General features: G+C 35.3%; 1 protein-coding gene across 6 annotated transcripts in view; it reads left to right on the top strand.

The window, feature by feature from the left end:
• The window catches only part of GRIA4 (glutamate ionotropic receptor AMPA type subunit 4), a 459,907-nt gene that overhangs the window by 367,108 nt on the left and 68,770 nt on the right, over positions 1-24,029 (top strand). For 4 of the 6 annotated variants that reach the window (XM_027095677.1, XM_027095678.1, XM_027095681.1 and 1 more), the window contains 5 exons: positions 1,727-1,749; positions 4,209-4,367; positions 8,795-8,962; positions 17,513-17,617; positions 22,974-23,084. In XM_027095677.1, the coding sequence (XP_026951478.1) occupies positions 1,727-1,749; positions 4,209-4,367; positions 8,795-8,962; positions 17,513-17,617; positions 22,974-23,084 (566 nt within the window). Of the gene's footprint in view, positions 1-1,726; positions 1,750-3,514; positions 3,545-4,208; positions 4,368-8,794; positions 8,963-17,512; positions 17,618-22,973; positions 23,085-24,029 lie in introns of all 6 variants that reach the window. The other 2 variants (XM_027095680.1, XM_027095679.1) reach the window with 1 other exon arrangement.

The following is a 24,029-nucleotide window of genomic DNA, read 5'->3' as shown; positions in this document are numbered from 1 at the left end:
ATGCTAGCTGCTTTAGCATTATCATTCTTATTTTGCATGTGGGAAACCTAAGGTTAGAAAGTTACAGAAGTGGGATTCAAAGCCTGGGTTGTTTTCTACACTTTCTCCCTGCCTCTCCTATGGATATGATAAATACCAAAATTGAAAACTCATATTTGTGTAAGAATACACAAGACCATGGGGTTAAAAACACAAACTTAAGAGTCTTTTGGTTCTAATATGTATTTGCTGGGAGATCTTGAATAGATCTCCACTGATTCTCAGTTTCCTTTTTTGTAAGATAAGGCTAATAATAAGATCTATCTCATAAGTTTGTTATGAGAACTAAACTAGATTGATAATCTGTGAAATGTGCTTAGCACAGTGCCTGGTACCTAATAAGCCCAGCAGCAATATTAACTATGAAAACACACTCCTGGGTCTTTCTATAGCAACCTTCCTTAGTTGCCAATAGACTGGTCTGTTTCTTTTTAGATAGCCAGAAAGTAACGTGCATATATTGGCTAGTAAGACAGTCTCCTTTGTTATTAAAATAAAACACAGAGAAGTTTCCAAAATCATGGCTGAGACATATGCAGGAGGATAGGTCTTCCTCTTCTCCCTGAATCTTACTATACTGTAGGGTCACTGCTGCATATTTTACTTTGACCAATAAATAAATAAATAAATAGATAGGTAGGTAGGTAGGTAGATAGATAGATAGATAGACAAAACACTTTCCCTTAGTTTTCTCAACATGACTGAATCAAATTCACATTTTCAAAAGAAAGTTTCCTAAATACTAAGAGGGAACAGAAAAGAAAGAAAGCACAGATCCTTCAAACTCGTGTGTGTGTGTGTGTGTGTGTGTGTGGTTTACTTTTCTCAGAGCTAATATATTTGGTTTTATGAATTCACTTCTGTAATACACTTTTTGCCTTCTTCCTGTAATTATTTGTTTACAAAATTGGGTGTGTATTTTTGTAATGTACCTTAAATTCTTAATGGAAAAGAGAGGGCCTGTTCTAAAATAAACTATATGGAAGATAGATGATAGTGAGATAGATAGATAGATGATAGAAAGATACAGTTAGAAAATAAATAACTTTCCAGAATTTTTTAAACTCAGATAACTACTTCTGGGCCAAGTGAGATGACACCCTTTCCTGCCACCTTCCTCACTCCACCTGGTGGGCCCCATATTTTTCCCTATCACACATGAATGGCCTATTTGCTCTCTTCTTGTCCACTGCCATTTCCCAGGACTACAAGGGTTGTAGTGACTGATGTAATCAAAGCTTTCACCCTCTCTAGTTCAAGTCGCCATCTCTGTCTGCTTTAAAACCACTTTGTAATTAAACTGAACCTCCCTAAAAAGTGTTACCCATTACAGACTCAGGGTACCATTATACCTTGATATAAGATGCATTTTCACATGAGACACATATCTGCTTATCTATATCAGAGGGCAATTATATTATCAACGGAAGACTTTTTGATGCTTTCATTCATCTCCTATATCCTCCTCCATGCTTCATAAAAGGCACTCAGAGCCATTTCAGAAATACTTGTTAAATTGAGTTGAACTGAACTAGAAATACTTATATCCTTTTCTCAGGTATTAGATTTTTTATTGAAATATAGTTGATTTGTAATATGTTAGTTTCATGTATAGAGCAAAGTGATTCAGTTATATACACACACACATATGTGTGTATATTTTTTTTTCAGATTTTTTCCATTATAGATTATTACAAAATATTGAATAGAGTTCCCTGTGCTATATGGTAGGCTCTTGTTGTTTATCTATTTTATATGTAATAGTGTGTTTCTGTTAATCCCAAACTATTAATCTATCCCTCACACCCCTTCCCCTTTGGTAACCATAAGTTTGTTTTCTATGTCTGTTGAGTCTGTTTTGTAGATAAATTCATTTGTAGCATTTTTTCAGATTCCACATATAAATGATATAATATGATATTTGTCCTTCTCCATCTGACTTACTTCACTTAGTATGATAATCTCTGGGTCTATCCATGTTGCTGCATGCATTCATTCTTTTTATGGTTAAGTAATATTCCATAGTGTATATTTACCACATCTTCTTTATCCATTCATCTGTCGATGGACACTTAGGTTGCTTCCAGTCTTGGCTACTGTAAATAGAGCTATTATGAACACTGGGGTGCAAATGTCTTCAAATTAGAGTTTTCTCTAGATATATGTCCCAGAGTAGAATTGCTGGATCATACAGTAACTCTATTTTTAGTTTTTAAGGAACCTCCATACTGTTCTCCATAGTGGCTACACCAATTTACATTCCCACCAACAGTGTAAGAGGGTTCCTTTTTCTCCACACCCTTTCCAGCATTTATTATTTGTACTTTTTGAAGATGGCCATTCTGATTTGTGTGAGGTGATACCTCATTGTGATTTTGATTTGCATTTCTCTAATAATTAAAAATGTTGAGCATTTTTTCATGTGCCTTTTGGCCATCTGTATATCTTCTTTGGAAACATGTCTATTATGTTTGTTTAGGTCTTCTGCCCATTTTTTGATTGGGTTGTTTGTGGTTTTTTTGCTATTAAGCTGTATGAGCTGTTTGTATATTTTGGAAATTAAGTCCTTGTTGGTTGCATCATTTGCAAATATTTTCTCCCATTCTGTAGGTTGTCTTTTCATCTTATTTATGATTTCCTTTACTGCACAAAAGCTTTTAAGTTTGATTAGGTCCAATTTGTTTATTTTTGGTTTTATTTACTTTGCCTTGGGAGACCTATGAAACATTGTTCAATTTATGTCAGAGATTGTTTTGCTTATGTTCTCTTCTAGGAGTTTTATGGGATCATTTCTTATATTTAAGTCTTTAAGCCATTCTGAATTTATTTTTGTGTATGGTGTGTGGGGATATACTAACTTCATTGATTTATATGCAGCTGTCCAGCTTTTTCAAAACTACTTGCTGAAGAGACTGTCTTTTCTCCATTGTATATTCTTGCCTCCTTTGTCAAAGATTAACTGACTGTAGGTGTGTGGGTTTTTTTCTGGGCTCTCTATTATGTTCCATTGATCCATATGTCTGTTTTTGTGCCAAGACCATGCTGTTTTGGTTACTGTAGCTTTGTAGTACTGTCTGAAATCTGTGACGGTTATGCCTCCACCATTGTTCTTTTTCTTCAAGATTGCTTTTCAATTATGGGTCCTTTGTGGTTCCATATAAATTTTAGGATTATTCATTCTAGTTCTATGAAAAATGGCATGGCTAATTTGATAAGCATCACATTAAATCTGTATGTACTTTAGATAGTATGGTCATTTTAACAATGTTAATTCTTCCAATCCAAGAGCATGGGATATCCTTCCATTTCTTTGAATCATCTTCAATTTCCTTTATCATTGTTTTATAGTTCTTAGGATATAAGTCTTTCACCTCTGAGGTCAAGTTTATGCCTAGGTATTTTAAATTTTTTTGATGTGATTTTGAAAGTTTATTTTTTACACTTTTGCTTTCAGATATCTATTGCTAGTGTAAAGAAAGGCAACAGATTTCTGTATGTTAATCTTGCATCCTTCTACCTTGCTGAATCCTTTATCATATCTAGTAGTTTTTATGTGGAGTTTTTAGGATTTTTCTGTATATAGTATCTTGTCATCTGCATATAATGACAATTTTACCTCTTCCCTACCAATTTGGATACACTTTATTTCTTTTTCTTCTCTGATTGCTGTGGCTAGGACTTCCAATACTATGTTAAATAGAAGTGGTGAGAGTGGGCATCCTTGTCTTGCTCCAGATTTTAGCAAGAAGGCTTTCAGCTTTTCACCATTGAGTATTATGTTGGCTGTGGGTTTGTCATAAATAGCTTTTATTATGTTGATATATGTATCCTCTATACCCACTTTGGTGAGAATTTTTATCATGAGTGGATGGTGAATTTTGTCAAATGCTTTCTCTGTATCTATTGAGATGATCATGTGACCTTTGTCTTTTCTTTTGTTGATGTGGTGTCATGTATTAAATTTTGAATGACAGAATTTAACAGCTAAATTGGATCTTCCATCTGTTTCTAGCCATCACTTTATTAGAAATCATATTGATTACCAATTTATGTTACCATTGAAGAGCCAAAATGTATAATAAATGTATATATAATAATAATGTATATAATAATAAATGTATATAATAAATAAATAAATAATAAACAAACTGTCATATTGATTTTTATAGGGATTCAAGGATATTTCTCTTGAGAGGTTTATACATGGTGGAGCCAATGTTACAGGATTCCAGTTAGTAGATTTTAATACACCTATGGTAACCAAATTAATGGATCGCTGGAAGAAACTAGATCAGAGAGAATATCCAGGATCCGAGACACCTCCAAAGGTATTTGTTTGTTTTTATCTTATCTATTTTTAGAATTTTTAGTATTTTTTAAAATTTAAGGTAGAAAGCTCATTATGCAGTTTTCCTAGTAATATTTTGCCAGACACAATGTGGCATAGGGCAGAAATATTTTTTCACTATTTGTCACACAGCCCTTAATAACTTCTAAATTTCTATATTTAAGAGAGGAGTTGTTAGACATTAGTTCAAGTAGTTTACTATATTATATTATATATTATATTATATATATTATATTATGTTTTTATATTATTTTATGATTACTTTGTGTATGAATTTCCATGAAGAAATTGTATGCTTTTTAAAAAAATTTTGTTAACTAAATATTTCAAATGTGAACAACCACTGGTAGCTATTCCACCCAGATAAAAATATATTTGCAAAGTGATTTACAATGAGTAGGGAAATTGGGAAATTGGTAGAAATGTAAAATGTATAAGCTTCTGCAAAATTTCTCTTTCAAGTTAACAGTAAAATGTCAGATTTTTAAATTTTATGTGACAGACATTACAGAAGTATGTTATTGGTATCTACAAAGGAAGCTGGTAAATTTCTGATCATAAGCACATTTTTTTCTCTCCTGAAGAGATAGATGACTTCCTTAGATATCATGTAAATAATGGCATAATGTTTCTTAAACTCCAACTCCTACATGGTTTTGAATTCCTACATAAAAAGGAATCATCATTTCAACAATTTTTACTAATCTCTCACTGTGTATTCTAGTAAAAAGTTTTCAAATATAATTTGGAAATTCTAGCCTAGAAAACTATGATCTAGGGGTAGAGCAAGTCGGTTCTTCCATTTCCTAATTATAAAACTTTCTCTACTATCCATGTCAATTTCTTCTCTGTAATATAGGAATTTGGCTAGTCATAACATTTTCACTACTCTATAGAAGCATGGAATTTCAAAAGAAAGCATTTATTGAGTATCCACTATGCTCAAACACTGTAGTCCAACCCTCTGATTTTACAGATTAATAAATACAAGATATTAAATGGTATGTTAATTGGCTGTCCCTGAGTCAAGGACCAGGTTTGTGGAATGCCCAGGACCAAGTCATGGGTTCCCTGAGTCTTAGACAAGTGCATTGTCCACTATATTACACCACTTCTCATGCTTAGATAATACATATGAAAGCCTATTAAAAAGCCAAAAAATTTTCAAGATGTAAACCACCTTCAGGATTAAAAGAAACTTGAGAAGTCTTTTTTAGTCTTTTTGCCTTCAAGCTGGTTCAGAGAAAAATCATCCCAAAAGCTCAATTATATCAAGTATTAATACACAAGGAGAAAAGTGTAAAGCTTCCTTCTAAACTCATTGGGACAGTTTGCTTTACAGATATTCCCCTCATTCTGTCATCAATGTATGTAGAGACTCCCTTGCCCTTCTCTTCTCTATTTGTATTTCTTCCTTCCTCACATTTTTTTCTCAGCCATATTTTATCTCAGCATTTTTTCTGTAAACCATCTCTTCAAGTTCTTTTTACCCTTACAGTTTTAGTATGTAGAATGGGCTTCAAACTTCTTGGCAGTGTTTTGCAGCACCTTGTGACTTTTTTCATTTCAGTGATAATATGTAATAATATGTGTCCACTGTGGTCCTCCTGTCTGGACACACTGGTGTCGTTTGTCCTTCCCTATCTTGCCTTTAGCCTATCACAATGTTTACTATTTGATCTCTCCAACCAGACTTATCTATGTCAAAGCTTTGGGCACTTTGTTTTATAAATAAATACATATAATTTTCTCATCTTTCAGAGTTTTCTTAGCGTAATAGTAGGCACCCAGTGGCCATTTAATAAATAGATATAGCCAGTTCTTATTGTTCATGGTAGTCCCATTCTATAAAGTTGCCATGAACACTGAATGAGTGAATACTGAACACTTACTCCTAGGGGAAATTACAAGGTTAGGTCACTACATTTTTGTCAAACAATCAACACATAACACTTTGTTTTATCTGTGTTTCTGTTTAAAGATATCTTATTTAAAACATTGTCAATAAATTAACATTGAATTCATGGCCAATAGCAGTATAACTCAAGCCTGAACAAAGCTTATCTAACATGTATTTTTTTCCATAAGACACATCACAGCTTTCTTGTACTGAGGAGCACTAGACAGCCATCTTTTGGGCCATCTTTGTAGTCTTCACCATTCCTAGCCAGTATCTAGCTCTCAGATATGCTATGAAATTCAATCCTCACAAGTACCACAGAAGATAGTCATTATTTTATTTGATTTTGTTCTGCTTCATAGCTGAAAAATGTACAACATATTCCCATAAAACTATGAGTAGCAGAATTAGAATTCACCTAGTTCTCAAAACCTAAATTCTTGCCACTGTGCTGTGATTCTGCCAAACTCTATATTTTTATATACAAATGTTGATAAACAGAATTCATCCCACCATTCTAATCACTGGTTAAAGCAGTGAATAGCTCTAGGTCAAGACTTAGTTTTACTCTCCTCCAAAATGAAGAGTATGTTTAATAAGAATTTCTAGATACCATCTAGAAATGTGTGCCCATAAATATGGTTTCTTGGATTTCAGCACAATAAGACACATGGAAAAGAATGAAATCCTTTAAAATGGTAAAACCAGTTTAAACTACTGCTTCTTTCCATCTATCAGCTCTATGACCCGTCAAAAGCTTTTGCCACTCTGGCTGAATGTCTGCTTTTCTCTGCTCCACTCTATACGATATCTGTTCTCTTTTCTAGTTCACTTGTTTCATAAAAATGAATGGACTTTTTAAAACACAGCAAGTGCTTTTGCTTTTTTGGAGTCATATCTCTCAGCTTCTTTCTTCCTATTAGAAAAGCAACAATAGTTTTCTTTTCTTCTCCTTGATCCTAAAATGCTAGCATTGCATATTTTCTCTTGCCCTTTATATCTTTGATAAGTTCTACTTTATTACTTGTTTTTATTTTCTTGCCATCCAGAAAGATAATTTGATGGCTTTCTCTACTCAAAGGTATGTTGCTCCAGGCAGTGGAGGAGGTATGTCCATTTTTGGCTGAGTACCTTGGTTAAGTACCTTAATTTCCTTCGACCATCCCATTCCAAATATGAAGGTGTATGCTTATCATTAAACCTATTTTGTCATGTCCTTGAAGAATATATAGCAAGGCTTATAATTTATAAGTCACACATAAATCTTTCTGATGAAGCTTTAATTAGATTCTCTGACATTGAAAGATTCTTTGTTAGAATTTATATTCTTTATCTTATCCATGTTTTAGTCCTTCTCTTCCCAGGATCGCTGACTGCTATGCTTAGCAGGTATATTGCCTAAGTTTACTTTCTATGATTTAAATTTCAAACGATTTTTATTAATTTATAAGCAGCAATTCAGGATCATTTTCCACATTCCATAGCACAAAAGTACCTCTCGTATAGGCTTAGAATGTATTAATCACATAGAATTGACCATATGGAATTCCTGAAAGAGATAATGTATTTTTTTCTTATGACTAGCAGTTGATGCTCTGCCACACAAGAGAATTGTTCCATATGTTTCATATGTTTAGGTATTTTCTAATCAAACTTTACAAATGTTCCCTGTTCTTTTTATTTTCAGCTTAAACAAATCACATTTTCTTCTCAGATTTTCCTCATTTCCTCTCCTAACCTTAATAATCTTTTCCTGAGAGTTTTGTCTTTTCTCAAAGAGAAGCATGGGACAATCATCAGAAAGCAGATGATCTATACTTCATTTCTCCACTGTATCCTAAGTTATGATAAAAACTTAGAGAAATGACTTAACCTTCCTGAGCACACTCAACAGGCATGGACATAACAATACTTGTGCTTATTTAACCATGTGTATACACACTTGTTAAATAAATAGATGTTATTTCTGGCATTCTATATCTGAGTAACAGTAAACATTCCCACTCATTCTTCTGAGAAACTGGACAGAGTTATATACTCCAAGTCAATAAACATATATTAAATCTCAGGGACTCCTGATGGGCATTTGGAGGAGGAAAGAGTGAGACATTCCAGCCCTCCAGGGGTTCAAACACAGCAAGAGATTACGGCATTTAGTCTTTTTTTTTTTTTATACTTTAGCTGTTTCACTTGGACACAACAAAAAGACCACACCTAGAGGACTTGCTTCTCCCAACTGATGGAAAATTGTGCATTAGAATTTCTATTTTTCAGAGTGTGTTTTCTCCTTTTAAAACCACAGTGTTAAGAATTGATATACAGTCTTTGTAATAAAGTAATAATAGAAATTTCTGAAGCTAGAGGCAATTAATTATCAGTAATTTAACTGCCCTTCTGGCAGCATGGTACTTTATGTCATAAACAAACAGAGTCCCCAGACTAGTCCCCAATTCCGGTGATTGATAAGAATTTAACATTTACCATTATAATTACTTTCATTTTGTTAGTATACATCTGCTCTGACTTATGATGGAGTCCTTGTGATGGCTGAAACATTCCGAAGTCTTAGGAGACAGAAAATTGATATTTCCAGGAGAGGAAATGCTGGAGATTGTCTGGCAAATCCTGCTGCTCCATGGGGCCAGGGGATTGACATGGAGAGGACGCTAAAACAGGTAACTCACAATTTTATTTACATTCAATTTATTTCACAGTCATTTTTTAATGGCATATTCAAGAAAACAGAATAATCTATCTGTGAATAAATATATATTACAATTGTCATTTTATTATATTGAACCATTTTCATTTCTGAGACTTTTCTAAATAGGATACTGGATAGAATACTGATGTTTATATGATATGTAGATGCTTAGCCAGGATAAGTTGGTTATGCCACAGTAATAAACAACCCCAAGTCTCAGTGGCTTAAAACATCAAAAGAGTATTTCTCACTCACAATCACCAGATTAGTAGGGGCACTTTGTTTATTATAATCACTCAGGGATCCAAGCTGACATAGCAGCTACCATCTTGAATGCTACAAAGGGCAAAGAGTTGTGGGCAGTTTTCTAATTGGCAATTAAATGCTCTGGCACTCATCACATCTGTTTACAACTCATTTGTCAGAAAGAGTCACATAGACCTAGCTAACCAAAAAGGGTGCAAGAAGTACAAGCCTACATTGGGCCAAGAATGAGGAAGAACCTCAAACATTGGCAAACACTATTAATCTACTAATCTACTGACTACCTCAGTAGATCTTTATTTACTTTTTTTAACATCTTTATTGGGGTATAATTGCTTTCCAATAGTGTGATAGTTTCTGCTTTATAACAAAGTGAATCAGCTATACATATACATATATCCCCATATCTCCTCCCTCTTGCATCTCCCTCCCATCCTCCCTATCCCACTGCTTCATGTGGTCACAAAGCACCAAGCTGATCTCCCTGTGCTATGCAACTGTTTCCCACTAGCTATGTATTTTACATTTGATAGTGTATATATGTCCATGCTACTCTCTCACTTTGTCCCAGCTTACCCTTCCCCCTCCCTGTGTCTTCAAGTCCATTCTCTATGTCTACATCTTTATTCCTGTCCTACCCCTAGGTTCTTCAGAACCATTTGTTTTTTAGATTCCATATATATGCGTTAGCATATGGTACTTGTTATTCTCTTTCTGACTTACTTCACTCTGTATGACAGAATCTAGGTCCATCTACCTCACCACAAATAACTCAAATTCATTTCTTTTTATGGTTGAGTAATATTCCATTGTATATATGTGCCACATCTTCTTTATCCATTCATCTGTCGATGGACACTTAGGTTGCTTCCATGTCCTGGCTATTGTAAATAGTGCTGCAATAAACATTGTGGTACATCACTCTTTTTGAATTATGGTTTTCTCAGGGTATATGCCCAGTAGTGGGATTGCTGGGTAGTATGGTAGTTCTATTTTTAGTTTTTTGAGGAAATTCCATACTGTTCTCCATAGTGGCTGTGTCAATTTACTGTCCCACCAACAGTGCAGGAGGGTTCCCTTTTCACCACACCTTCTTCACCATTTATTGTTTGTAGGTTTTTTGATGATGGCCATTCTGATCGGTGTGACATGATACCTCATTGTAGTTTTGATTTGCATTTCTCTAATGATAAGTGATGTTGAGCATCCTTTCATATGTTTGTTGGCAATCTGTATATCTTCTTTGGAGAAATGTCTATTTATGTCTTCTGCCCATTTTTGGATTGAGTTCTTTGTTTTTTTCATATTGAGCTGCATGAGCTGCTTGTAAATTTTGGAGATTAATCCTTTGTCAGTTGCTTCGTTTGCAAATATTTTCTCCCATTCTGAGAGTTGTCTTTTCATCTTGTTTGTGGTTTCCTTTGCTGTGCAAAAGTTTTTAAGTTTCATTAGGCCCCATTTGTTTATTTTTATTTCCCTTTCTCTAGGAGGTGGGTCAAAACGGATCTTTCTGTGATTTATGTCATAGAGTGTTCTGCCTATGTTTTCCTCTAAGAGTTTTATACTGTCTGGCCTTACATTTAGGTCTTTAATCCATTTTGAGTTTATTTTTGTGTATGATGTTAAGAAGTGTTCTAATTTCATTCTTTTACATGTAGCTGTCCAGTTTTCCCAGAACCACTTATTGAAGAGACTGTCTTTTCTCCATTATATATTCTTGCCTCCTTTATCGAAGATAAGGTGACCATATGTGCGTGGGTTTACCTCTGGGCTTCTATCCTGTTCCATTGATCTATATTTCTGTTTCTGTGCCATTACCATACTGTCTTGATTACTATAGCTTTGTAGTATACTCTGAAGACCAGGAACATGATTCTTCCAGCTCTGTTCTTCTTTCTCAAGATTGCTTTGGCTATTCGGGGTCTTTTGTATTTCCATACAAATTGTGAAATTTTATGTTCTAGTTCTGTGACAAATGTCATTGGTACTTTGATAGGGATTACATTGAATCTGTAGATTACTTTGGGTAGTATAGCCACTTTCACAATGTTGATTCTTCCAGTCCAATAACAAGGTCTATCTCTCAATCTGTTTGCATCATTTTTAATTTCTTTCATCAGTGTCACATAGTTTTCTGCATACAGGTCTTTTGTCTCCCTAGGTAGGTTTATTCCTAGGTATTTTATTCTTTTTGTTGCAGTGGTAAATGACAGTATTTCCTTAATCTCTCTTTCAGACTTTTCATCATTAGTGTATAGGAATACAAGAGATTTCTGTGCATTAATTATTATTAATTAATTATTATTACTAGTAGTTTTCTGGTAGCATCTTTAGGATTCTCTATGTATAGTATCATGTTATCTGCAAACTGTGACAGCTTTATTTCTTCTTTTCCGATTTGGATTCCTTTTATTTCTTTATCTTCTCTGATTGCTGTGGCTAAAACTTCCAAAACTATGTTGAATAATAGGGGTGAGAGTGGACAACCTTGTCTTGTTCCTGATCTTAGAGGAAATGGTTTCAGTTTTTCACCATTGAGAACGATGTTGGCTGTGGGTTTGTCACATATGGCCTCTATTATGTTGAGGTAAGTTCCCTCTATGCCTACCTCCTGGAGAGTTTTTATCATAAATGGGTGTTGAATTTTGTCAAAAGCTTTTTCTGCATCTATTGAGATGATCATACGGTTTTTCTACTTCAATTTGTCAATATGGTATATCACATTGATTTATTTGTATATATTGAAGAATCCTTGCATTCCTAGACAAACCCCACTTGATCATGGTGTATGATCCTTTTCATGTGCTGTTGGATTCTGTTTGCTAGTATTTTGTTGAGGATTTTTGCATCTATGTTCATCAGTGATATTGGCCTGTAATTTTCTTTCTTTGTGATATCCTTGTCTGGTTTTGGTATCAGGGTGATGGTGGCCTCATAGAATGAGTTTGGGAGTATTCCTCCCTCTGCTATATTTTGGAAGAGTTTGAGAAGGATAGGTGTTAACTCTTCTCTAAATGTTTGATAGAATTCACCTGCGAAGCCATCTGGTCCTGGGCTTCTGTTTGTTGAAAGATTTTTAATCACAGTCTCAATTTCAGTGCTTGTGATAGGTCTGTTTATATTTTCTATTTCTTCCCAGTTCAATCTCGGAAGGTTGTGCTTTTCTAAGATATGTTCATTTCTTCCAAGTTGTCCATTTTATTGGCATATAGTTGCTTGTAGTAATATCTCATGATCCTTTGTTTTCCTGTAGTGTCAGTTGTTACTTCTCCTTTTTCAATTCTAATTCTATGAATTTGTGTCTTCTCTCTTTTTTTCTTGATGAGTCTGGCTAATGGTTTATCAATTTTGTTTATCTTTTCAAACAACCAGCTTTTAGTTTTATTGATCTTTGCTATCGTTTCCTTCATTTCTTTTCCATTTATTTCTGATCTGTTCTTTATGATTTCTTTCCCTCTGCTAACTTTGTGGTTTGCTTTGTTCTTTTTTCTCTAATTGCTTTAGGTGTAAGTTTAGGTTGTTTATTTGAAATGTTTCTTGTTTCTTGAGGTAGGATTATATTGGTGTAAACTTCCCTCTTAGAACTGCTTTTGCTGCATCCCATAGGTTTTGGGTCGTTGTGTTTTCACTTTCATTTGTTTCTAGGTATTTTTTGATTCCCTCTTTGTTTTCTTCAGTTATCACTTGGTTGTTTAGTAGTGTATTGTTTAACCTCCATGTATTTTTATTTTTTACAGATTTTTTCCTGTAATTGATATCTAGTCTCATAGTGTTGTTTCGGGAAAGATACTTGGTATGATTTCAATTTTCTTAAATTTACCAAGGCTTGATTTGTGACTTAAGATATGATCTACCCTGGAGAATGTTCCATGACCACTTGAAGAGAAAATGTAATCTGCTGTTTTCAAATGGAGTGACCTATAAATATCAATTAAATCTAACTGGTCTATTTTGTCACTTAAAGCTTTTATTTCCTTATTAATTTTCTGTGTGGGTGATCTGTCCATTGGTGTAAATGAGGTGTTAAAGTCCCCTACTATTATTGTGTTACTGTCGATTTTCTGTTTTGTAGCTGTTAGCATTTGCCTTATGTATTGAGGTACTCCTATGGTGGGTGCATATATATTTATAATTGTTATATCTTCTTGGATTAATCTCTTGCTCATTTTGTAGTGTCCTTCCTTGTCTCTTGTAACATTCTTTATTTTAAAGTCTATTTTATCTGATATGAGTATTGCTACCCCAACTTTCTTTTGATTTCCATTTGCATGGAATATCTTTTTCCATCCCCTCACTTTCAGTCTGTATGTGTCCCTAGGTCTGAAGTGGGTCTCTTGTAGACAGCATATATATGGGTCTTGTTTTTGTATCCATTCAGCCAGCCTATGTCTTTTGGTTGGAGCTTTTAATCCATTTACATTTAAGGTAGTTATCCATATATATGTTCCTATTACCATTTTCTCAATTGTTTTGAGTTTGTTATTGTAGGTCTTTTCCTTCTTTTGTGTTTCCTGCCTAGAGAAGTTCCTTTAGCATTTGTTGCAGAGCTGATTTGGTGGTGCTAAATTTTCTTAGCTTTTACTGGTCTGTAAAGATTTTAATTTCTCCATCAAACCTGAATGAGATCTTTGCTAGATAGAGTGATCTTGGTTGTAGGTTTTTCCCTTTCATCACTTTAAATATGTCTTGCCACTCTCTCTGGCTTGAAGAGTTTCTGCTGAAAGATCAGCTGTTACCTTTATGGGGATTCCTTTGTATGTTATTTGTCATTTTTCACTTGCTGCTTGTAATATTTTTTCTTTGTATTTAATTTTTTATAGTTTGATTAATATGTGTCTTGGCTTTTTCTCCTTGGATTTATCCTGTATGGGACTCTCTCTGCTTCCTGGACTTGATTGACTATTTCCTTTCCCATATTAGGGATGTTTTCAACTATAATCTCTTCAACTATTTTCTCAGTCCCTTTCTTTTTCAATTCTTCTTCTGGGACCCCTATAATTCGAAGGTTGGTGCATTAAATGTTGTCCCAAAGGTCTCTGAGACAATTGTTGTCCTCATTTCTTTTCATTCTTTTTTCTTTATTCTGCTCTGCAATAGTTATTTCCACTATTTTATCTTCCAGGTCACTTATCTGTTCTTCAGCCTCAGTTATTCTGCTATTGTTTGCTTCTAGAGAATTTTTAATTTCATTTATTGTTTTGTTCATCATTGTTTGTTTGCTTTTTAGTTCTTCTAGGTCCTTGTTAAACGTTTCTTGTGTTTTCTCTCTTCTATTTCCAAGATTTTGGATCATCTTTACTATCATTATTCTGAATTCCTTTTCAGGTAGACTGCCTATTTCCTCTTCATTAGTTAGATCTGGTTGGTTTTTGCCTTGCTCCTTCATCTGCTGTGCTGTTTTCTGTCTTCTCATTTTGCTTAACTTACTGTGTTTGGGTTCTCCTTTTCACAGGCTGCAGGTTCATAGTTCCCATAGTTTTTGGTGTCCTTTCCCAGTGGGTGAGGTTGGTTCAGTGGGCTGTGTAGGCTTCCTGGTAGAGTGGACTGCTGCCTGTGTTCTGGTAGATGAGGTTGGATCTTGTCTTTCAGGTGGGCAAGTCTCCTTCCGGTTGTTTGTTGTAGGGTGTCTGTGACCTTATGATTTTAGGCAGCCTCTCTGCTAATAGGTGGTGTGGTGTTCCTGTCTTGCTACTTGTTTGGCATAGGGTGTCCAGCACTGTAGCTTGCTGGTCGTTGAGGGGAGCTGTGTCTTAGCATTGAGATGGAGATCTCTGGGAGAACTTTTGCTGTTTGATATTACATGGAGCTGGGAGGTCTCTGGTGGACCAATGTCCTGAATTCGGCTCTCCCATCTCAGAGCCACAGGCCTGACACCCAGCCAGAGCACAAATATCCTGTCAGCTATATGGCTCAGAAGAAAAGGGAGAAAAAAAGAAAGAAAGAAGGAAAAATATAAAATAATGTTATTAAAATAAAATTTAAAAAATTATTAAAAATTCAAAAGTAATAATAAAGAAAGAGAGAGCAACCAAACCAAAAAAAAAATCCACTAATTATAACAAATGCTAAAAACTGTACAAAAAAAAAAAAAGGGACAGACAGAACCCTAGGACAAATGGTAAAATCAAAGCTCTACAGACAAAATCACACACAGAACTATACTCATACACACTCACAAAAAGAGAAAAAGGAAATATATATATATATATATATATATATATATATATATATATATAAAAGAGGAAGAGAGCAACCATTAAAAAATAAGAGGAAGAGATCAACCAAATCAATAAACAAATCTACCAATGATAATAAACTCTAAATACTAAACTAAGATAAACAGAAGACCAGAAACAAATTAGATGCAGAAAGCAAACCCCAAGTCTGCAGTTGCTCCCAAAGTCCACCACCTCAACTTTGGGAATACTTGTTGTCTATTCAGGTATTCCAGAGATGCAGGGTACATCAAATTGATTATGGAGATATAATCCGCTGCTCCTGAGGCTGTTGGGTGAAATTTCCTTTTCTCTTCTTTGTTTGCACAGCTCCTGGGGTTCAGCTTTGGATTTGGCCCTGCCTCTGCGTGTAGGTCACCAGAGGGAGTCTGTTCTTTGCTCAGACAGGATGGGGTTAAAGAAGCAGCTGACTGGGGGCTCTGGCTCACTCAGGCTGGGTGGAGGGAGGGGTACGGAATGCGGGGCCAGCCTGCAGTGGCAGAGGCCGGCATGACAGTCTGAGGTGTGCCATGTGTTCTCCTGGGGAAGTTGTCCCTGGATCATGGGACCCCGGAATTGGTGAGCTGAACAGGCTCCAGGAGGGAAGATGTGGATAGTGACCTGTGCTTGCACACAGGCTTCTTGTTGGTTGCTGCAGAAGCCTTAGCATTTCATGCCCATCTCTGGTGTCTGCTCTGATAGCTGTGGCTCGCGCCCATCTCTGGAGCTTGTTTAGGCAGTGTTCTGAATCCCCTCTCCTTGTGCACCCTGAAACAATGTTCTCTTGCCTCTTAGGCAGTTCCAGACATTTTCCCAGACTCCCTCCAGCTAGCTGTGGTGCACTAGCCCCCTTCAGGCTGTGTTCACGCAACCAACCCCAGTCCTCTCCCTGGGATCTGGCCTCCAAAGCCAGATCCTCAGCTCCCAGACCCCACCCCCCCCTGGTAGGTGAGCAGACAGGCCTCTCAGGTTGGAGAGTGCTGGTCGGCACTGATCCTCTGTGTGGGAATCTCTCTGCTTTGCCCTCTGCACTCCTGTTGCTGTGCTCTCCTCCATGGCTCCGAAGTTTCCACCCAACCACCCACCATCTCCGACAGTGAAGGGGCTTCCTGGTGTGTGGAAAGTTTTCCTCCTTCATGGCTCCCTCCCAGAGGTGCAGGTCCTGTCCCTATTCTTTTGTCTCTGTTTTTTCCTTTTTCTTTTGTCCTACCCAGTTACATGGGGGAGTTTCTTGCCTTTGGGAAGTCTGAGGTCTTCTGCCAGCATTCAGTAGGTGTTCTGTAGGAGTTATTCCACATGTAGATGTATTTCTAATGTATTTGTGGGGAGAAAGTTGATCTCCACGTCTTACTCCTCCACCATCTTGAAGGTCTCTTCTCAGTAGATCTTTAAATTGCCTGTAACCTTGGATTGTTTGTTTACTTTAGTCTTTTATAGTTAATACTAACACCATTTTTCAAGTGATTAATGTGATATGTCTGTATTTTTAGTATTACATCTTAAATGTTCTGAAATGCCATGGATTCAGAACGTAAGTTAAGTATAAATGAATTAAAGGAAATTTGGAATAAAGTACACTTGAATATTTTCAAAAATATGTTTATTTTTCTGGATTTCTTATATCTTAATTTTAATATTAATGAGGAGAAATATGATCCGATGTGGTTATCAGGGCTATTTAATCTGTTATGTGTATATGCAGATAAAACAGAAAAGTAACTATAAAACAAACCATATTTCCATTCCTATAAACAATTTTGAGGGAGTATTCTGTTAGTTACAATGGGAACTTCATAATAAAAAATAAATAAATAAAACATGTTCATCTCCCAAACACATAACAGAATTGCTTATATATTACTTTGATATTCCTCTTTCAGATTCTATCCCAGTAGCTCAAATATCCCATGGTTTTTTAGTGAGTTGCTTATAATTTATAGTTCCATACCCATGTGTAGTCATAAGTCTAGCAGATGAAGTCAAGATTTCTGTAATTAAAATGGCAAGTGATTACATGTGTGGATTTTCTTTTTCATTCATAGGTTCAAATTCAAGGGCTGACAGGAAATGTTCAGTTTGACCACTATGGACGTAGGGTCAATTACACAATGGATGTGTTTGAGCTAAAGAGCACAGGACCTAGAAAGGTGAGCCACACTTCAACTGTTTTCTTAGTTTTCATTTGACATTTTTAAAGCCTTATAGGTGAAAGGTAGCTGGATAGTCTACATTTTTTAAAAATTGTGAATATGGTTGACCCTTGAACAAAGTGGGAGCTAGGGGCTCTGACCCTCCACACAGTCAAAAATCCAGGTCTAAATTTTAGTGGGCCCTCCATATATGTGGTTCCTCCATAGCTGCAGTTCCACATCCGAGGATTCAACCAACCACAGATTGTATAGTACTGTAGTATTTACTATGAAACGAATCCGTGTAAAAGTGGACCTGAGCAGTTCAAACCTGTGTTGATTAAGGGTCAACTACACTTACAAATAATACTTTCTTGATAATTCATGCTGAAATAAATTCTTGTGTCCTATGACTGATATTTAGTGGTGTACCAAAGCTGAAATGAACTAATTTACATGTTGTTTACATCCTTTATCCAAAATAGAAGCAATATTTTTAAAGGCTTAGCAAAAAAATCCCACAGAACCCATAATGTACTCTTCAGGAAAGCACACAATGTAGGTAAGAGACTTACTCACTTCCATGTGGTCATTTATGAAACTATTAGAGAGAGAACAAAGAAGACTACTTCTAAAGGGCATATTTAGAACAAGCTAAATGTTCCTGAAATAAGCAAGTAAACATTCAAATGAGCAAAGAAAAGAGGAGATGGAAGATAATATTGTTAAGATTATTGTTAGGTTGAAGAGGGAGAGAAACACCTAAGAACATCAACTGAGGAGCCAGGGAGGTTGTTTAGGAAGCTGATGATGAAAGACTTTTGGATTTCAGAAAGTAACTCTGCAAGTCTTCTTATGATGTGACTAAGCATAGTTTTCCCAATGTCCAAAAAGTACTTTATATAATGGAACAATATAATTCCACCACAGCAATTGGCTATAAACATTTTATACTTAACACATATAATTTTTTAACATTCTTTTCTCTAGCATTAGCTAGGATGCTCAAGGAAAGACATGCTCAACTTACATTATCTAAAAACTATTTGTTTCAACACTTGGCTGTTTAAAAAAACTTTCCCAAATATACTTTCCTTTGTTAGTATAATAATGATAGTTACAATTTATGAAATGCCTGCTATGTCCCAACCACTGGACTTGGTGTAATTTAATCCTCACAATAAGCCTGTAACAGAGTACAATTATCTCCTTTTTTCTAGTGAGAAAGTTACAGTGCAATAGGCTATGGTTACTTGTCTAAGGCCTACAAGTGAGAAAACAAAGATTTTTAATTCAGATATGTCTGACTCCAGAACCCTTCTACCTAGTACCCTGCCTGAGTAGACTCTGCTGTAAAGGAGTTTATTTTCTAGTAGCATAGAATATAGTAAGTTCCATACGACAGTTAAAGAGAAAGCATGTGGAAAGTCTAAAGAGGAAGAGATCACTTCCAGCTGGAGGAAAACAAATCAAAGAAGGCTGCATGGTGGAGATTTAAAGTTAGTCATGAAGTTAGTTTGGATAGGTAGAAATGGTAGAGGCAAGAACCTGAGGATAGGCTGGATGCAGGATAATTAAAGTCATACATGGAAGATGGCAAAGACTTTCCAAGCTGTGTTTTGCTCCAGTCTGTCATAGCATGTGCTTCTGCATATGTGTGAGGAGAGATTTGGAGCTGCCATGCAAACCACCTCTAGCTTTTCAGCCTTTTAGTGGCATCTCCTTTAGTGCAGGCTGCCAGCTAATATAGGGTAAGCAGGAGCCTATCTGATCCAGATCAAGTAAGGGCAAGAGATGGAATGACAGCTTGAAAGCCAAGCTGTATGATGGGCTCTTTTAAGGGTACTACCCGAAGAAAGGGACTGACATGCTCCCAAGAAGAAAGTTAGGAGGTTCCGTGTAAACACCAATTTCACCCACTCTGTCAGCACGCAACCAGCAACAAGAAACAAAGAAGCCCATTTTAAGCAAAGTCCCTCTGCTAGCTGTGGAGCAGACAGAATATTCCATAAGTCCTTAAAATCATTGGCTAACTGGTGACCAGCCTGCCACAAACCAGACTCTGCAAAATTAGCCATTTAAGTAGAACCTTTCTAAAATGCAAAAGACAATTCCATATTTCACAAAACAGTAAGTACAAAAAGTAAAATGATCTCTTTATAAAAGAAAGAATAATGGAAAAAGGAAGCTGGTGGTAACTAGTGGTAACATCAAGTGGGCTACTTACGGCACTGAATCTTTTCATGGCCTATTGAAACATGATGGTAACAAAAATTAAGGTTTTTAGAGGAGAAAGTTAAAGAGTAAGTTGGAAAAGTGAGGAACGGTACATCTTCACACTCAGCTGACATTTGTCTAAGACTCTTAAAAGAAATATGAAATGTGAAATGGTGTAGACTCATCCATCTTTGTTTTTCTTGGGCACTCTGTCAGGAATATTAAACTTAAAAATGAACTACCATGAGAAACACTCTGCTGGTGAGACTTGGCAATATGTCTGAAAAGCGAGCAACCATTCTTTTAAATTGAACACTTGCCAGTAAGAGAGCTATCTTTGAAAATAGATCAGAGAGTTAACCCATCAGTTTGTCTGACTTCCGTAACAGGGAAAGTGAGTGAGAGTCTCATTAAGCAGAAGCCACAAAGCTCTTTCTGAAGTCTCAGCTCCTAAGTATGGTGGAATCTTCTTGCCATTCCAGTGATCTCTCAAGAATGCTCTAAAACCAGGCTTGCGTGGTTTCAGGAATTCTTAATCATAAAAATTGTATTTACTGAGAGCAGGTTATACACCAGACACAGTAAAGGGAAACTGATGTGCATTTTAATATTTAATCCTTACAGCAACCTGAAAGTAACATGTATTTTTCTCATTTTATAGAAGAGAAAAGTAAGGCTCAGAGAAACTAAGTAACCTGCTCAGGGATGTTAAACTAGAAAGAGATGGAGCTGGGGTGGAGACTAAGGCTCATCTAGCTTCAAAGCTATTCTCGTAACTGTTACAAAATATCATCAGTCCCAGGGCCCATAACTTTTCCCTTGAGGGTTGGTATGAGAACTAAGCCATATCTTTCAGGACAGGTCTGGTCAAACCAGCTCTCCCAGGAACCAACTTTGAGTAGAACAGAGGCTTCTCATAGCCCCTCCATCTCTACATAATCCCTACATTGCAGGCAAAGTCCACCATAAATATGGAGATATTTACTCATATATTATATTATGGTTATATTTGTGCACAATTCACCTTTAGGAATCCAAAGAAGACAAATACTTCTCTGACATTTCCTGCCAGTTAGCAATTTAAATGCTTCCATGTTTTTGCTTTAACATTACAAAATTATTTTTCACCGAATTTCTGTCTCTAGGAAAAAAGTGCCTCTTTCCCTGTCTAATTAAATGAGATCAGGCATGGGAAGTGTCCCTAGTAAATTGTAAAATGTTGTGAAAAATTGGAGAGAAAAACTCTATCTCATATGAAGTTCTAGGTATAAACTTTAATATTCCTTTCTTTAAAAAGTGACCCTTATATCACTGTTCACCCCATACTGTCCTACTTCCCAAAAAGTCCATGACCCACATGAGATCTATGCACAAACCATGACTCCATACACAAACCATGGTCTTCTTTTTCACCAGAATTTCAAGTAGATATAAGGCAAATAGATACAGTTGGGTAAAATTTTGCCTATTATTTTAATTTGCCAGTACTTCTAAATCATTTATCTTTGGGTGGGGGGAGATAGTCATGAACACACAGGTTGTTCTTAACTGCAAAATGTCAAGGTCTTGTCAACATCCGAAGACTCTCCAGAATGTGTCCCAGATCTGTAGTTTTTCTGTTGTGGGAACTCATTAATAAAGAAAAAATGCTTTCCCAGAAAATGGGCTGCTGAGATCTGGAAGGTGGCTGCATCGTAACGGAGTACTAAACTGTGAAACCTATTTTTATGTTGTATAACTGTCATGTGGAAAGGAAAACTAACAGGGAGCAACTATGTTTTTTAAGTTATTTTTTAAGTACATGTAGGATTTGAAGAGAGGATAGGTCTCAAAGTCATACTTGTTTTGTTTTAATTAAATTTTTCACTGACTCATTAAATAAATATTAGCTATAAATAAATTCAAATGCGCAATTGAAAATAATTGCTGAATTGATTTATACTCATAATTTTGGATCAAACTAAGCAATATAGCAAACCATATTAATGAAAATTCTTTTTTATGTCTATTCTGTTATTGAATATTTGTGAATAATATACTGTCTCTTTCTGATATGCTAATGCTTACTTTATTTTAAAATGTTCACAAATACTAACATGAAAGTTAAGAACTTGGAGGAAGCAAGAGAGACTTTCAAAACATATTGGGACAAATAGTGATTACAGACCAGTGAGCAATTACATACATTTTATTGGAAATATGAGTTTTATCAACTGCAGCCAGAAATTCAAGAAAGAAGTTTGGCAAGCATTAAACGAACACCCATTTTGGGAGTTTATGTAGCATAATAGCAAAGTATATGGACTGGTAATTGCACCTACCTTTACATTTGCTATGTGTGTAAACTTTAAGATGCATATATTTTTTAAACAGTATTCATTACAGTGTCTGCCAGAGAGCAAGCAGGCAAGAAGTGGTAGCCATTAGTATTACTTAGTGGTCTGCATGATAAAAAGAACCTTAAATTTCCTTTAGGACCCCATTTATTTACTTTGTAAAGTGTTTAACTAATTACTTCATATATTTTATGGAAAGGAGTTTGTTCCACATCTAAATGAGAAGTAATATAAGGATTTAAAGTGAAAAAATTAAAAAATTTCAAAAGTGAAAATGTTAAGTAATCATTAATATTAACATCTGATGTATTTAGCATTTAAAAATGGTGAGACTAGTGGCTAGGTTATGTGAAACCAAAAACTATTTCCATATTGCTTTAAAAATACACAAGTCTTTTTTCTTGAAAACATCTTGTATGTGTACCCTATGTAAATCTGACTCTTCCCTTTACCATAAAACCTGTAACATTATTGATAAAATCATGTAAATTAGTTACAGAAGGTGCCAATCAATCTCACTACAAGAGGATCAACACAAATGGTATTCCATCTGTATCCACCTTCTTTTTTGAACTCATCCATTCTCAATGTCTTGGCTACTCCATGATTGTAAATTGCAAATTTGCCAAATGTATAACTAGGCAGTATCATTAGCATCAGGAAAACTGGCTCATTATCAATTAAGAAAACTTCCAAACACATTACTGTGTGCTTTATAAATTTGTTTTGTTTGCTTACTTATTAATACCTCTCATTGCTCTGATAAGAACTAAAGAAAACTCTTCTAAAATGTGTTTTCAGTAATTTTCTGTATTTGGCAGGTTGGGTACTGGAATGATATGGATAAATTAGTCTTAATTCAAGATATGCCCACTCTTGGCAATGACACAGCAGCTATTGAGAACAGAACAGTGGTTGTAACCACTATTATGGTAAGTTTTGGTCTGTGCTTTATGATGTTCCATTTTGTCCACAGGCAATTTTAATTCCCCAGCTACAGTGAACAGGGAGGATGAAAGCTGCATCTTAGTGATGGTGGCATGGGTGTTCTGATCCACAAAAGTCTATCGAGGCTTTGAATAAGTTTGTCTTGAACTTTGAGTACATTTAGTACTTTTATTTGTATTATCTTTTGTTGCATTACTGTTCTTGGAAAAATGCTCAGGTGTTAAAAATTGAAGCTCTCTAGTTGGAAATGTATGAAATGCTAAGATTTCAAAGGACAAATAAACATGAAAAAGATCAACAACTAATCACATAAAAATATCCATTAGTAAACATCATATCATTGTTGTTATTATGTTTTTAAAACACCAATGTAATAATCGTTAATAGTGTTTAAAATTATAATTTTCAGGTACTTTATCCATTTAATAATGATTTGCATTGTCTGTTTATAATAGTGGAGGTATGAATGTGAAGATTTTAATGAGTATGCTTTACACAACTATGCTTTAGAAATAAATTTATTTTATATTTAATTTTAATGCAAAAAGGGGTTTTTATACCGATTATTTTTCTCATTGACCTGTGACAAATACACAATAAAATGTACTGGAATTCTCCTAGGAATTAAGAAAAATGATATTCATTCAGTCACATCATAAAATGAAAAATACTCTAAATTTTAAGGCTGCTTTTTCAAAGAGATTCTCGTGAACTTATCTTTTAAATAATATGATGCCTCATATTTTTCTCTTCTAAATTCAAACATGCTTTTTAGAGTCAATGCTAGTCAAAGGAGATCAACAATCGGTAACCTTTTCTATCTAATTTAAAGTTGTATATCCTCAGCTCACTGTCTCGTTAGGCAGAACACATTTTTAACTACTTTTGAAGCCCTTACTCTAAATAAAGTGGAAGTATTTTATGTAATT

The sequence above is a fragment of the Aethalodelphis obliquidens genome, unplaced genomic scaffold (genome assembly GCF_003676395.1).
Source record: "Aethalodelphis obliquidens isolate GAN/ISIS:26980383/991018 unplaced genomic scaffold, ASM367639v1 scaffold93, whole genome shotgun sequence".
Classification (NCBI taxonomy): domain Eukaryota; kingdom Metazoa; phylum Chordata; class Mammalia; order Artiodactyla; family Delphinidae; genus Aethalodelphis; species Aethalodelphis obliquidens.
Note: the sequence above shows the minus strand (reverse complement) of the source record. Positions and strands in the feature narration are given on the sequence as shown.